The sequence below is a fragment of the Belonocnema kinseyi genome, chromosome 8 (assembly GCF_010883055.1).
Source record: "Belonocnema kinseyi isolate 2016_QV_RU_SX_M_011 chromosome 8, B_treatae_v1, whole genome shotgun sequence".
Lineage (NCBI taxonomy): Eukaryota > Metazoa > Arthropoda > Insecta > Hymenoptera > Cynipidae > Belonocnema > Belonocnema kinseyi.
In genome coordinates this window covers 90,134,710-90,150,238 of record NC_046664.1, presented here as the reverse complement: position 1 = coordinate 90,150,238, position 15,529 = coordinate 90,134,710, and the positions used below count along the sequence as shown (strand labels likewise).

At 29.9% G+C, this 15,529-nt stretch overlaps 1 protein-coding gene and 1 long non-coding RNA gene across 4 annotated transcripts; one reads left to right on the top strand and one right to left on the bottom strand.

The window, feature by feature from the left end:
• Positions 1–6: 6 nt before the first annotated feature.
• LOC117179107 ((11Z)-hexadec-11-enoyl-CoA conjugase-like) lies at positions 7–12,797 on the bottom strand. 2 transcript variants are annotated; one of them, XM_033370777.1, is made up of 6 exons: positions 12,632–12,797; positions 4,914–5,176; positions 4,565–4,695; positions 3,823–4,028; positions 2,114–2,296; positions 7–635 (listed from the first exon to the last, which is right to left on the bottom strand). In XM_033370777.1, the coding sequence occupies exons 2-6, from the start codon at positions 5,158–5,160 to the stop codon at positions 227–229; spliced, it is 1,176 nt and encodes a 391-aa protein (XP_033226668.1). In that variant the 5' UTR covers positions 5,161–5,176; positions 12,632–12,797; the 3' UTR covers positions 7–226. The 2 variants fall into 2 exon arrangements, with proteins under 2 accessions (XP_033226668.1, XP_033226670.1); XM_033370779.1 differs by lacking the exon at positions 12,632–12,797 and adding an exon at positions 9,719–9,839.
• LOC117179108 lies at positions 1,999–4,118 on the top strand. Of its 2 annotated transcripts, XR_004467861.1 has the most exons (4): positions 1,999–2,100; positions 2,177–2,313; positions 2,707–2,796; positions 3,837–4,118. It is a non-coding gene; the product is annotated as an uncharacterized LOC117179108 (long non-coding RNA). The 2 variants fall into 2 exon arrangements; XR_004467862.1 differs by lacking the exon at positions 2,707–2,796.
• Positions 12,798–15,529: the final 2,732 nt, after the last annotated feature.

Sequence of the window (15,529 nt, the reverse complement as noted above, 5' to 3'; positions counted from 1 at the left end):
ATAAACTATACATAATATTCCAATTTAATACAATAAATTCAAAATTCAAACATTTTTGTCGAGTGCGATGAAAATATCCTTGAAAAAATCGTTGATTCCTTGATCGTCGATACGATACTGCTTCCTCCTCATTACTTCGCGAATATATACAAGTAGTTTTTCTTTTTCTCACTAGTCATGTAAAATAAATAAAATCACTCATTTAGCATCCAAAGTTGTTGGCGATTTAATCGCCTTTGTTATAAATTTCAGCATCTTGCATGTCTTCTTCGGCCATGTCCTTATCATCCCAACCCCAAACGACATTTTCGTGTGAATGATCGTGATGGTGATGGTGATGATGGTGATGATGACCTTCGTAATCTTCCTCCTGGTCAGGCTTTTCAGGTCTTGGTTCTCGGGAACCGTCACCGGTTCTGGCAGCTCTTTTGTTTACCATCGCTACAGATACAGTTTTAAGATCATAGGCCTGGCCCATCCACGCGAACATGTCAATGAAAGCTGTGGTAATGTTGCCTTTGTAATTTCCTAGTTCAGCTGCTTTGTAATCCCAGGGGAAGACGTGATGATAATTGTGCCATCCTTCTCCGAAGGCTCCAATTCCGACTGCCAGGCTGTCAGTTGGACTGATTGTTCTGCACATTTTAATTAAAATTATACTTAATACTGTACTGTAAATACAGTAGTTTAATTATATTAAATATTTTTTTTCCGAATCTGAACACACACTATCCTATGATGTACTTTTTTAGTAACCAAATTTTTCCGAAAAAAAGCAAAATCGGATATAATTTAGAGGTCTCCTATTTAAGTTTTGTTCTTTTCTTTATTGATTTTTTTGTTGTCTTTATCTTCTGAATATCTAGAAAATATATATAAAAATTATTCCTTTTATATTACCAGCATTGTAAATGATTCAATGAGCATATTTTGACTCATTTTCAAGGAAAACAGTAATTTTTTCTTGTCTGTTGCAAATTTTGTTCAGTAAGTTCGTTTAATTTACTCATGGTATTGTTTAATTATATTGATTAAGATTAGCATATCGTATGTAAAATTCTTGTAGAAAAATGTGGAACGAGTGAGATCGAATGAAGGGTCCGCGGTCTAAATCTGTTAACTGACATTTCAGAAATTTTACAGTGCGAAGGAAAATCAGTCCGCTGGCCTATGCTGAAAATACCAAAACGCGATTTTCGAAAATCCATTTAGAAAAAGCTAAAAGGAATTCGGCCGTTTCATTTGCGGGATATTAAATGCATATATAAAATGTTCTAGAAAATACGTAAAAATCAACTTCGAAAAAAATGTCAGTTAACAGGTTCAGACCATGGAAGTTCAAATTATTATTTTTTTTTGAAAATGACATTAAATATGTTCATTAAATGATGTACAATGATATTAATGTAGAAGAGAATAATTATATATGTGACATAGAGATAATAGGAACAATAACTATGTAAAAAAATAGAAAGACAAAACTCAAATAGTGGACCTCTAAATCATTTGCATTTAAGAAAAATGTTTGGTCTAAGAAGGTGCAAGAAAGGAATAACAAATTTTGGTACATATAGCCATTTTTTTCCAGTTCAAATAGCCGAATTTTTTCGGTGCACGTGGAAACTTCCCTGTATTATAAAAAGTACCTATAATGAGATATCACACAGGTCTCGAGTAAAAATATTCCACTAAACTCTCAAAAACTACAATATTATTAGTGATGATATCGCCTGAGAAAACTGTTAATTTTACAAGAGGGGAACGTTAAAATAAGAAAAAACTTTTTCTTCAATGTTTATAAGAACTTGAGTATCATAAATTTTGTGTGATAATTTTTCAGAGAAGTTTCTAAATTTTAAATAATTTACATTGGGCTGACATATCCTTAATTTATGCAGAGGAGCTGGTAAAATTCAAAGAAATATCCATTATTGATATTAAAATGTCTAAATATTAGAGAAAAAGTTGACTGTCTCTATTAAAACGTCACTCATTTGACGTAGAAGATTTTTTCCTTGATCTATTTTAAATAACTGAAAGTGATGTAGTGAATTCTCATGATAAGCACATAAATCCTAATAAGAAATCAGTGGAAATCAGGTAGGTGACTTACTTGTCGAAAGGCTTATTTCCCCAAATGTGAGCAGCGGAATTAACCAGCCAAGTTCCATTTAAGGTCAGGGCGTACCTCAGTAAAGTCAGGTACCAGGCATTAATCGGTTTTTCTCCAAAAAAGTAGCAAGGAATCCAGGTGGGAATCAGGAAGCAAAAGATGGGCATGAGTATAATGTACAACCTGAAAATAGAATAAAAGTGTGAATTTAAAATACTAATATTATGCAATATATATAATAAAAGAAAAAAATAAATAATAGGTGTATTTAAAAACAATGTTAATGAGAAACACCATATTCAAATACCCAAAAAATTATCTATAAATTTGAGCCTAATCAGTTAATATTAACCAGTGGCAGTTTATGTTCTAATCATTTATTTTATTATCAAATTTAATGTTAATAATAAAATTTAATGTTCAATAGAAAGGAGAAAATGCGTTCTGAAAATAGTGTTTAGACAATGCATTTTTTTAAATTTCAGTATATTTAAACATGTAAGAGTATTCTTAGAAAACAAAATATCAATTAAAAATATTTAAATCTCTTAAAAATTTGGTAAAATACTTTTTTTTTCTCTTGCTTTTTCCAGGTGAAGTACGAGTATATAGGGGAAACCCAGTACCAGGTAGATCAGTACGAACTGAATGATGAAAAAATTGAATGGGCTTGAAATAAAAATGTATGTAGTATATCTTTATGAGTAGCAATATTAAAAACGAGTTTTATCATTAGCGTCCGTACCACTTATTTGGTTTTTTTTATTTAAAAAATTGAAAAATGTATTTTCAACATGGGGATGAAAACTTCGCTCGCTGACAGATTTACATTTTATAAGGAATTGAATTGCTTTCACTATTCTTTCACGCAAACCTTCAACGCTTCTAAATTGTAACTTCAAAATTATCTAATGATTAATTCTGCCTACTTGCATTGAAAATATAATTTAAGTGTTAGGCTGATGTATGACAGTAATTTTTTAAATATATTTTGTGAGGGTTTCATTTTAAATGCGACACAGTTTATAACTCGTACAATTTGTATAACATATTAAAAAATGCGTCACTGTATAAATACATTTTTTGTGAATAACAGTTTTGCATTATTGTTTCATCAATTTATGCACAATTTCCGAATAATATACCGAATAATGTATTGAATGATATTATCCGATGTGGCTTAAATTTGGAGATTAATTTTTTGGGTATTTAAACAAAATTCGGAGGTGAGAACAAAGAAATTCTTGTGAAAATGTCCAGCAAGTATAAATAACCTTGATGTGTTCTACAGAATTCAATTATATTTGATCCTATGGTTTTAGAGACAAGAAGTTTCCAATTTTTTGTAACATTTTCAGTCATTTTTCATTTGAGTCATTTTCACATATTAGTCATTTTATGTATTTCTTTGTTAACCGTGAGCAAGATGACTTTGTAATGCTTTCTCCCTCGGGTAATTACTAGAAACATTGATTATTAACTCAGGTCGGAGCTGTATTGTGGGCCAAGTATGTTGTTTGAACAACCATCATGCAACTTCCAGATTGATCTAAAATCCATCCTTACCCTTATGCATCATTTTGCTTAAAACTTTATCTTATAAGTTTTCAAATCCTCAGTAGTGTAAAAAGACTAGAACCGAACGAATTTGCGCTCACTCCGAAAGGGTTTCATTCTTATTTCATAATAATACAATAATGTCATTTTACCTTTTTTGCCATAGAATTATGGGGTCCTTCTCGAGGTCGCTCATATCGACTGTGGCACCTTTTTTCACGACGTCAGGATGCTTTCGTACCAAAAGCCATCCCATGTGGGAGAAGAAGAAACCTCTGCCTGCATTGTGAGGATCAGCGTCGGTGTCCGTGAATTTATGGTGAACTCTGTGGTCTCTTACCCACTCGTAAATGTGGTTCTATAATGAGAAATATGCTTTTATAATACAACATAATCGTTTCATGTTTGTAATTTAATACTTATAAAATTGCTTCCTTCAAAAAATAAGTAGGCAGCTTCATAGCAATAGGATATTATTGGATATTTCACCAAATATACAATTTTTATATCCATGGAATATCCATAGCATATTGTGGGATGTTTTCGGGATACTGTGTTAACCAGAATGTACAATTAGTTAAGGCTTGAATTGATTCCCGATTCTTTGAAAAATTTTGAGTAATTTATCCTATCAATTTAGGGAATTTTCCCGAGATTACCCCGTTTGACGGTATCTCACGTGGGACTTTTCAACATCACTCCAACGTCCCAAGGTATAGCATTTAGATACAACGGGTTATCGAAATATCATCATAAATAGAATATCCCCTAGATATCCCTAGGAAAACCCTAGGATATCTCGGAACATAAATGGTATATTCCATAATATCCTCGTGCTATCAGGCCATTTAGGATTTATTTTAATTAGTATTGATTTTGTAAAAGAAGACACACCTGGAAGGCTACTGTTTGCAGAATCATCAAAATCATGCGCATGGGCCACTTTGCTTTGTAAGCTCTGTGTGCCCAAAGTCTGTGGGCTCCAGCTGTTATACCTACTCCGGATAGAACGCCGATGGCTATCGCTGAAAATAAAAAATTTATTATATTTTATTATTTTCAAAAATTGTCATATCTCATGTTGGACTTTTGGATATCCCAAAAGCATTCCAGGGTATCCTAAAGGATATTCCAGGGCTTTCGCTAGGATGTGCGCCTGAATAAATAATGAAATAAAAATGGTTTCATCAACCAAATTTTCTTTATGATTAAAAATAAAAGAAGTTAATAATCTGAAACTCACCAGTAACGAAACTGGCGAACTTGGCACTGGTGAAAACAAGGTAGAGTCCGTAAACAGCAGCACCGTGAATGTAAACAAAAGCAATAACATTTCTCCAAACTACGTGCCACTTGTACTTTTTCTCGTCACTTCTGGCTTTTGATAGAGATAACTCTGGCTTTGGCACACTTTTTTTTTCCTGAGAAATTCCATGTTGAGAAGCCTCAAGAAGAAGGGTGGCCGAACTACCAAATAGAGTTGGTGCCATTTTCCTTCAGGAAGACCTGTTGAAAACCAGTTAAAAAATACATAAGCCTAGATGCATGGAAAATATTTATAATACGTTCAAGGAAATTTTAAAATTGTAAAGGTGCTGTAATTCATCAAAGAAACCGCAAAAGACCATGACTAATAATGTTAAATTGTGGTTAAGGACGTGCAAGGGTTTACAAACGTCCCACTTGGAAAGATGCGGTGTTTTAACTACTAATGTAGTATAATAGAAAGTCAACGTCCGCGGTTAAATAATTTTTGAACTTTCCATTTTGTTTTTTATTTACAGAATTGACTGGGCGATCGCATTTTCAACTCTCATATAATTTGATTATAATTATCTGTTATCGTAGATAAAATTTGCATTGTATTGATCGACTAATTTTTAATTTGCAGAGATTCGTAATTCAGAAACAAATGTGAGAAACTAAACTTCCTAAAAAAAATTATTGTTATGTGACTGACTACATTTTTATGGTTCAATCATATACGAATAATGAAGAAATTCATTTTCTAAAAGCGATGTGAAGATGTTTGTTCTACTTTTAGGACAATTCGGATTACGACTTGTTACTAGAAAGTGTTATTAACTATTATTGTTTAGCACTTATTGCATATAAATTCATATTGCCTTAACGACCATCGAGGCTCTTATTAGAAAAATCTGTAAATGATACGATGTTTTCTTATTACCATTCATAATGGAGAACCATCAACTTTCCCGAGTCATTCGGAATCTCGAAAGCGCATCAGTGTTCCCTTTCTGAACATTTTTACGGTTCATACGCGGACTGATTTGGCGATGAAAAAAATTTGCAATTCTAATTGTCGAGCAAATAATAAATTTTTTAATGGAATTTGCTAGAAAAATTTAGAAATAAAATATGGCCGTCCGAATGAAAAAGGCCCTTATGTCGGTCCTAGTTCATGAGATGTTTGCATTTTTTAAAGCCAGGATCCAAATTATTATTTCGAGTTTAAGTAACCGATAGTAATATTTAAAGTTTTAAAAATAGGTACAACGCATGTACGCTTACGGAAGGTAAGTAAAAATATTTTGAAAATAATTTGGATGCATAAATATGAAAGTTTAACACCTAAAATAATTTTAAGAGCTGGCAGGTATTATTCATTTCTATATTTTATGTTATAAAAATAAGGAGTAGATAGTTACGTTAAATATAACGGTTAATAGCATTTAAAATGTTTTGTTCCCCTTTTTCATTTATTTTATGAGTTGCCTACTTTCAAGAATAGGCCTCTGAACATAGCAGTAAAAAGAATACTAAATCTGAAAATGATCAATAACTAATTTTTTTAGCATACTTTCAAAAATTCTAGTTCAATTTTTATATTTTCTAATGATCGTTCAATATTCTTTTTTATTCAATAAATAGTCTTTTATTATCCATTGTACATCATGCCTGATAAGTGGCAATGGCGTGCGACTATTTGTTATAACGTAATCGATAACAACGTTGTTGTTAACAAGTATTGTAAATTTAGCACCGCTTTTAATAATATTAGTTTTAAAACATGTAAGCTGCTGTTCGTTTTAATTCATTCAGTTTTAAATTCTTTTAGGAATAAAAAAGCTAACTTCGAATTTATATTATAATTAAAAAACTCGAATTTTGAAAATCCACACAACTTAAACGTGAAGAAATAATTTTTTAAAAACATTTAACAGTTAATAAAATTAAAAATCATCCAATTTTTAAAAGTTGATCTATTTTTTGCCAAGGAAAATTTTATTATAATTTAAAATTATTTTCAAACATTAAAATTAAAATTTTATTTTCACATTGGTTACAACGTTATTCTAACTATTGTATAAATTGAAGTTTTTACAGATTAAGACAAAACTATTTGGCACTACTAATTTCAAAATAGATTTTGGATTTAAAAGGTTTCAAATTTATAAATATTCTAATGTTGTTCTATTCTGAAGTATTTATATATATATTTTAAAAATTAGAAACTCGATAATTTAACATATGTTTAAAGATGTGATCTCATTATGAATTTGCCGATAATATATTTTTTTATTTCATACATTTTCAATCACAAATTTTTCAACTATTAAGGTGTCCCAAATTAAAAAAATTTGAACACCATGCAGTTGTGAGCTTTTAAATAAAAAATTGTACACCATTCAACAGGTGAATTTCAAGTTATTATATTTCAAATGCTTTCGATTAGTAATTGGTCGGTTAAAAATGTTAAATCTGAAATATTAAATTTTCAACGATTTTAATTTTTAAATGTCTAATTTTGAAACATTAAATCTAAAATTATTTACTTTCCAACACTATTTATTTTTCATTAAAAATTACAATGAAAATTTGGGTAAATATAAATTTATGAATTTGGAATTATTTGATTTTTAAAGAATTTACACACATCTTTATTGAATTCCAAATCAAAAATGTTGAAACGCTTTAATTTATTAATTTTAAAAGTAAAATTTTATATATTTCGGCATCAAAAATGAAAAAATGCTTAATTTATGAAAAGTATGCTAAAAAATGAAATTCTGGGATTTTCATAACGCTTCAGTAGTGTAGAAAATGCTTATGTTTTAGTTATTTTTGAAATGTCTGGGTATAGTTGTCATGAAAACCATTAGCCAAGTTTATGAAAAATATTTGACTCCTCATCCCGAATTTCGGAACGAGATACTTCGTTTTAAAATATGTTTTGAGAAAGACTGTTGAATACTTCTGATTTCATTCGATTTAATTTACAAATTGACTGATGTTAACGGAATTTTCCGTAATACTAACCTTTTTTCCAGCAAACAAATAAGTTTTTACACTAATTTAAATTACCTTATGAACTGTCTACCTGTACAGAATTTTCCGTAAGACTAGCCCTAGCGTTCTACTTGACGGGTTAGTTTGACGGAAACTTATATAATTATCAGTGACTTGAATTTTACATTATAGAATATGAGTTTTTCTCTATTCTATAATGCACATAAATGTCATTTTTTATGTACCTTTGTAGTAGTTTAATCGGAAAAATTACGTGTTAAATGAGTTAAAAAACATTGAATTTTATTCTACTTAATTGTCCTAAATTTTTTCAATCTAGGTCAAAACCGAATTCGGCGAAATAAAATGAAATGACCCTTATACATTTTGAAAATAAAAAATATGTGAGATGCATAATGAGTCTGAGTTGTCATCATTGCGTGCGCGTATTGTGCTTCGCGCTACTTAACCATATATCGATTCAAATTTTTCGAGTGAGAGCAGATGACTCTGCTTGAAACTAGGAAGCGAGACAGAAATACGGCTGCATGGAAGCTGCTAGTGTAGTAAAAGCGCTGTTCTTAGCGATAACTTCCATTCGAACGGTACCTGATCCGCACATATGCTAGAATCGGGAAGTGAAGAGAAAGAAGCGGTCTTTTAAAGAGCTCGAGAGACGTAAACGAGTTCTTTGGAAAGGAGGTCAGTGGAGACTTCGAGGTCAATGCCAATCTGTACCCGGACCATTTATATGCCTTGAGAGTATCAAATGTGACAAAAATTGTGATAAACGCCAAATAAATAAAATCGAAAACTCATGAATAATGTTCAGTTTAATGAGCAATCCATTCTGAAATGGGAAGGGGTTGATACACGATTTCTAAATTCGACTTAACTTTCATAGGTCTACTTTTCTAAATTAAATTTTTAGGTGAAGGACCTATCATGAATTAATCTTTTCAGAGAATCATGATCAGCATAATTTTTTTTTTTCAGTTTTACTTTTTGCTGTTCTCATTCAGTGTGCCAATTTAATTCCTTATGGGTAACTTTCTGTTTCAAGTATTTTGGGACGCCGTAATGCAATACGTCTTGGTTGAATGAACTGAATTGATTCACCCGCATTTATAACAGGACTTAAGATTTTTTTAAATAGTTCTCTAATGAATAACTGTAACCGATTCTGAATATTCTGGAAGCAGAATTAACTTTGCATTCTGCAATTATTGCCTGGAGCTATTTTAACTCTTTATGCTGTATACTTTGTGTTGCAATTAGATTACTATTTCGGCAAATCAATATTTATCGATTATTTGATTGAGAGAAAAATAGGGTTGAAATATTCTCCGTACTTAGGTATAATATCACCTTAAAAAAAGATGACAATAGATAAATGAAAATTTCAAGCAGAGAAGTTAGCGTATGCTCTTGCAAGTTCGCAATATCCTTAAACAGTTTATCGATTGTTTTATATTTCAAAAATTTCAGGAAATTATTGGAAACAGGCATATTAAATTTTCAAAGTAAGTTTTTTCTCAAATTCAAGGTTCGTTTTGAGGACCCTGTTAAATTTTTGAAAGGTTATTTTGTGAATGTTTGATATAATTTTGAACTATGTAGTTCAACATTCAGCAAAATGGCTAAGTTTTCAAGGAAGTGCACATGACTTTACAATTGCTTCTATCATATACAAAACCAAAATATGCTTTTTACGATTTATTATTTATTTTTTTATTTATCATACATATTTGATATATAGAATATTCAATTACAATAAAGAAACACAAGACAAGTTACCTGTATTAATTGTGTTGCAATCCTTTATAAAATCAGGATTTCTTTTTGAAGACAAAAGTAATATGAAATTTAATTTCTTCTATTTTTAGTTGAAAAAAATATATGCCTACGCTCTCATTACTTTATACCTATTGTGCGTTTTTTCTTTACGTTGTCCACGAGTGTCATGATATTAGAAAAATATAGTACTAGTTGTAATTAAGATAATGGTGACAGTAGCTTTGCAGATAATGCTAATTACAAACTTGTCATGATGCACATGACAAACTTTTTTATTTTGATCCTCAAATGAAAATAAGTAAAGTAAAAAATGAGTTTATAAGAAAATGACCCGAAACAAATTTAAACCCTTATTTTTCTCTAGGCGCTTTCAGTTTTTAATAAATTTAATAAACAAAATTAAATTGTTTGGCATGCCGCAGTTTGAAATGAAAAAGTAAAATCTTATTCGATTATTAAAGTTTCCAGTTAAAAATTCTTCTATTCAGAACACTTTCAATATAAAATTATATAAATAAAATGCTGAACGATATAATTTTTTAATTTTTCAGATTTGAATATGAAATTATTCGATCAATATTTGCGCTAATAATGTAAAGTTGCTTGATGTACTTGCTTTGAAAGATGCATTATATTTAAAAAATGATAAAATATGAAAAATGAGAAAGGTCTTTCTATTGTAAATTGTTCAATTTTCACTGTGTAAAGGTGAAATTATATGTTGGTATAATTTTACAATTATCTAATTATGAGGGTTCATATTTGAAATGATTTGATTTTGGATGTATTTCATTTTAAATTTTGAAATTAATGAATTACCATCATTGGAAATTGTAAAATTGTAGATGAATTGAAAACTGTTTAACTTTTCGATACAATGTTCAAACTCTCCTTTTGAACGAATTCAAATTGTACAATTTTTAACAATTTCAATTTGTGGGTCGACAATTTAGGAAGTTTCAGTTTAAAATTGTACAATTTTTAACAATATCGGTTTCAAATTATTAAATTTGAAATATAGACCATTTAGACAAATTATGTAAGTTCGGATTGAAAATGACTCGATTTTCCACGAAAAAAGAAACGACTAAAAGGTTGTTTTAATGGATCGTTTTCTTCCAAGAAAGCGGATTGGACGATTGTCTTCTTAATCGAAATTATCCATTTAAAACGGACATCAACATCGAAATGATTTCAATCTGTAGTTAATAAATAAATAAATAAAGCGTTAAATTTTAAATCGTATTTAATCGGTCGTTATTGAATTTTTCGAATCCGTTCTTTGTTTCTGGGTTGGACATATTTTTATTCAGCGTTTAATTTGCAACGTATTCCATTAAAAATTAGTTAATTTTAAATTAACGAAAAATCATTATTCGTATCGAAATATATATTTTTAAACTGTTCAGTTTTTAATGTTTAAACTAAATTATTCGACGTGGAACGTGTTGGACTTTAATGTTTTAAATTTAGAACGCGTCTACAAGTAGAAGGTTGCAGTACATAACTAGATAAGCAACAAAATTGACATTTTTCAAAAGAGCGAAAAAACATATTGTATAATCGAAATCAGTATTAAAGGGATTTTTAAAACCTTTACATAATTTGAAGGGGTTTCAAAAGTTTTTAAACGATTTGACATATCTTTGGGTATTTTTATTACATTTCAATAATTTGAAGTGATTCCAAGATATTTGGATTTAACAAGAAAATTGCCACACCAGAGCTAAATTTTTGCTAAATTGAGGCCAAAAATGTTTTATAAAAAAAGTTATCCAGGTTCGAGGAACTAAATTTGGAAGTTGACCAACTCAAAGTGAAACTAACATGTAATTGGGCCAGGCTTGACTGCGGATGGCGATACAAAATTCAATGTTTAGTTTAAGAATAAAAAATGAATCACGTTTCTGAGATAATAAGTTTAAAAAATACGGATAAATAATGTTTGATGTAAAATGAGATTTAAATTTGATGAGTTTTCAAATCCAGCTTTATATAAAAATTAAAAAAAATGTATTTTAATTTTTAGTTATAATAAAATTTACTCTCGATATATGGGGATGGTAAATGAGAATAAAAAGTATTTTTTATAAGAAAAAATTATTCTGTTTCGAAAAAAAACGAAAACAGAAGATCGCGATATCATAGTATAATAGACCCTTTTTTGCGAAAAAAAACCCGAAAGAAATAAGAAATATTTTTTTTCGTTAAATGATCATTATTTTACGAAATATCTATCCTAAATGGTTGAAAAAAATGATTACTACGTATAATTGTAATGAATTTTTAAATAATTTTTTTATTAAACTATTGAATCAAAAACTGATGGTTTAAAAAAATCCTGTTACCACAATATGTTCTTGATTTTTAAAGAATTTTGTATGTCATGAACCAATTTTCGATCAAAGTACTGATCATCTAAATCTGTATTCCAACTCTTCAACTGTTGATTTTAGGCACAGAAAGAGTGAAATTTTATTTTGAACAAAGAAACGTCGAGAAAATATACTGAGATAAAATTAAACCTTAATTGGTTTATATTGATCAATACGAATATTGAAAGCATTTCAATTGCTTTTGAGGTTTCACATTGATAAAGAGAGCAAACATAACTAAAGCTTAAATTGATTTTGTAAGAAAATGGCCAAAAACAAAATTGAAATTAGAATGAAAAGAAATTCTGTTGAGTTACAACAAATTAAGAAAGTTTAGAAAGAAAGGAAATAGGCAATAATAAAAAAGGTTATAAGAATGTTGAGAAATTCATGCTTATGAATAATACTTGAATCATATAGAAATAGATCTTGAAGAAGAATTTTAAATTAAATGAAAAATTTTCGCGCTTTTTGTTGTCACTTCTTTTTCCTCAAAATGTCATTTGAAATAATATTGTGCACACTTTCAAAAACTTACTTTTTCCACCAATGCCCGAGCGGTAAAGCCCCCCGAATGGAAGTGGTAAATGTCACTAGTCACACCGAGAAAAGGCACTGAAAGTCGGATCAAGTATGGAGAGATGCTCCGATCTGACTGTAAGTTCACTTTGAAATACGGAGATGCAAGAGAATATGTCCCACTTATGAGGAGGTTCGAAGCGCCCCGTAAAACCGCATCCGACAAAACCTATCGCTCCCCACTTAGTATCTTTGCCCCAAAAAGATCACTGATGGATTCAACACCTGTAGGAAGGCATTCACTCCCTCCCTCCAGCTCTTTCATGAATATTCTCTTTTTCCTTTTGCTTTTTATTTCTTTCTCATATTTTTTCTGTTATACACCTAGGGAGAATTTTAACGAGAAAATTCTAGGAGTTAAGTACCTTCACTTGAGAAGAATACGATAATAAGACGTGTAGAAGTGCAATAAGAAAAATACTTTAGATTGCATGTGTAGATGGTACTTATATGAAAAGAAAGATAATTTCTTAAAAAAGGAAAATCGATGAGCTTGTAGATGTGTGTGACCATATGACAAGTATATCATTAAGTATTAAAGGTAAATTCGATTTCGTTAGACCGGTTCCTTAAGTAGGCTATACCGTTCTCAAATGACAGTTTGCAAATTTTATAGTAAAGCTTTCAACCATTAGATTATGGTGTTCACTCGAATGCTAAAAATCAAGATTGAATTTCTAATTGGGATCTGTGGTGACAAATTTGTTTAATTTCTAAGAATGTGTAGCTTTCTGATTGTGATTTATTACAACGTTGTGCATCTGTACAATTTTAAATAATTTTAATTTAATATTGTCAAATTTCGAATTCGTTAATTCTGAAACTATTCAAATAAATAACTTTGTTTCTTATCTTTCTTCTCAATATAATAAAACAGCAACTCAAATTTAGAAATGTGTATTCCAATATAAGCTCCATTTCCCATATTTCCGATGAACTCCTGAGATGGCAAAAGTTGTTTCGCAAAACGGATGGTCTTCCCTGCTAGCGGAAATAGCTACAATACCGTTTCAACAATCGAAAGATTCATGTCGTAATCTGCGTGTCGTTCTTAGTGACAATACTTTTAAGTTATTGATATAGCCTAATTGATATACTTTATAGAGTGGAAACGAAATTCAGAATTTGAAGAAGGAAATTTAAAGGCATAATGTTTCAAATATGGATATATTTTACGTTGCATCATGTACGTAAAATGAAACTTCATTTATACTTGTGACTGAAAAAGTGATTACATTTTAAAGAAATTGCTAAGTGAGCCTCTGAATCAAAAAACCTCTCTTTTTGTGTTGTCTCTTGAATTTTATTGTTAGTACTTGCTCTTAAGAGTTCATACTCGACTATTTTATTTTCAATTGCAGAGAAGAACCTCACTATCTTACAGTTTTCACTATGCTTCGTGTAATCTGAGAAAAAAAGAATTTCACGGTAGCAAAATCATTTTATATTTTATTTGCAAAATACTGTTTTCCTTTAAGAAAATAACTTCTGCTTCAAAAAAGTAGGTTTGTTGCTGCAATAAAACTATATTTTGTGTCTTTAAAAGTTTATTTTGTTCCACAAAAAATTATTACTTTGAACTTACAAATATTTGGTTCGCTTAGCCATATTATTTTATCAATCCTACCAAATTTTCATTAGGTCCCCTTACTTTGGTATAACGTTGAGGACCTCATGGGGTCGTTGAAGACCCCAGTCGTAATTTTTTATGGCGCAGAAGCATTTTAATATTTTGGCGTGAAATTTTGTTGAGCATTCCCTTGAGTGTCTTGTTATAAGATAATTTTACAAAAATTTCGTGGAGCCTACAAATATTTGGCTCATTCAACCCATTTAACAACATTTGGTTGGCTCAATGAAGGGGGTTTTATGGTACTATAGCAGTCAAAACATTTTGGTTAGGACAAGCGTATCTTGTAGTCAGAAACTAAATGTTTTTCTGAGTTTAGTGAAGACAGAAAGATCTAAAATTGCATAATTTGTATACAACAATATTTTTTGTACAATAAGAATGTCAAATTCCTATATAATAATGAAAGGTTGTAGAAAAATTAAAAAATAGATCTAATTAATACTGAAATCTAAAGCTAAATATTTAATTGTATCTTAATTATTTTTCAAACACCAACGAATAATGTCAGAAATTCAATTATGATTAAAGAAATGAATACTCTACTGACTTAGTTACAGAACAATGAAAGCCTTTTGGTGACAAAGAATCATCGTCGCAATGCAAAGGAAGTTTGTACATTGGTTCAAACATTTTAAAATAAATTTGAAATTCAAAGCATCGAACTTAGAAAATCATAAGAATTTGAAATTATTTGTAAAACTTTTTCAAAATTAACAAAAATCGTTTTTAAAAAACCTTTTTAGAAGCATATTTCGGATTTAAAGTTTTTTTTACGTTTAGGTCATTTGAAGGGATTTTAAAGAAATTAAAATGAATCGATTTCCTACAATTTCACGGCATTTAATTTCAAATACGTTGCAACTGTGAAAGGGCGCCTCACCAAACGTACAGTAAATTAGACTTACCGAAACAAAAGGTTCGTACCAACGAACTAGAAAAATTAGCGTTTTTTGGGTAAAAAGCGTCTATTGAGGGTGTTTTCATACCTTAAACATCCAAGTATAGAACTCATCATTTCTGAGTAACTAAAATAACTAGAGATGTTTTATTCGACTACTATAGTATAAACTCATTTTTAAATAAGTATAGGAAGCATGCATGGCGAGAATATGTATTTGAATTAATTTTAAGAGATGTTTTTACATCCCTTAAACATAGAAAACACAGGAAAATGGCAGTCCTTAATGAACAAAAACTCAAGAGATGCTCTGATTAAAATATCGG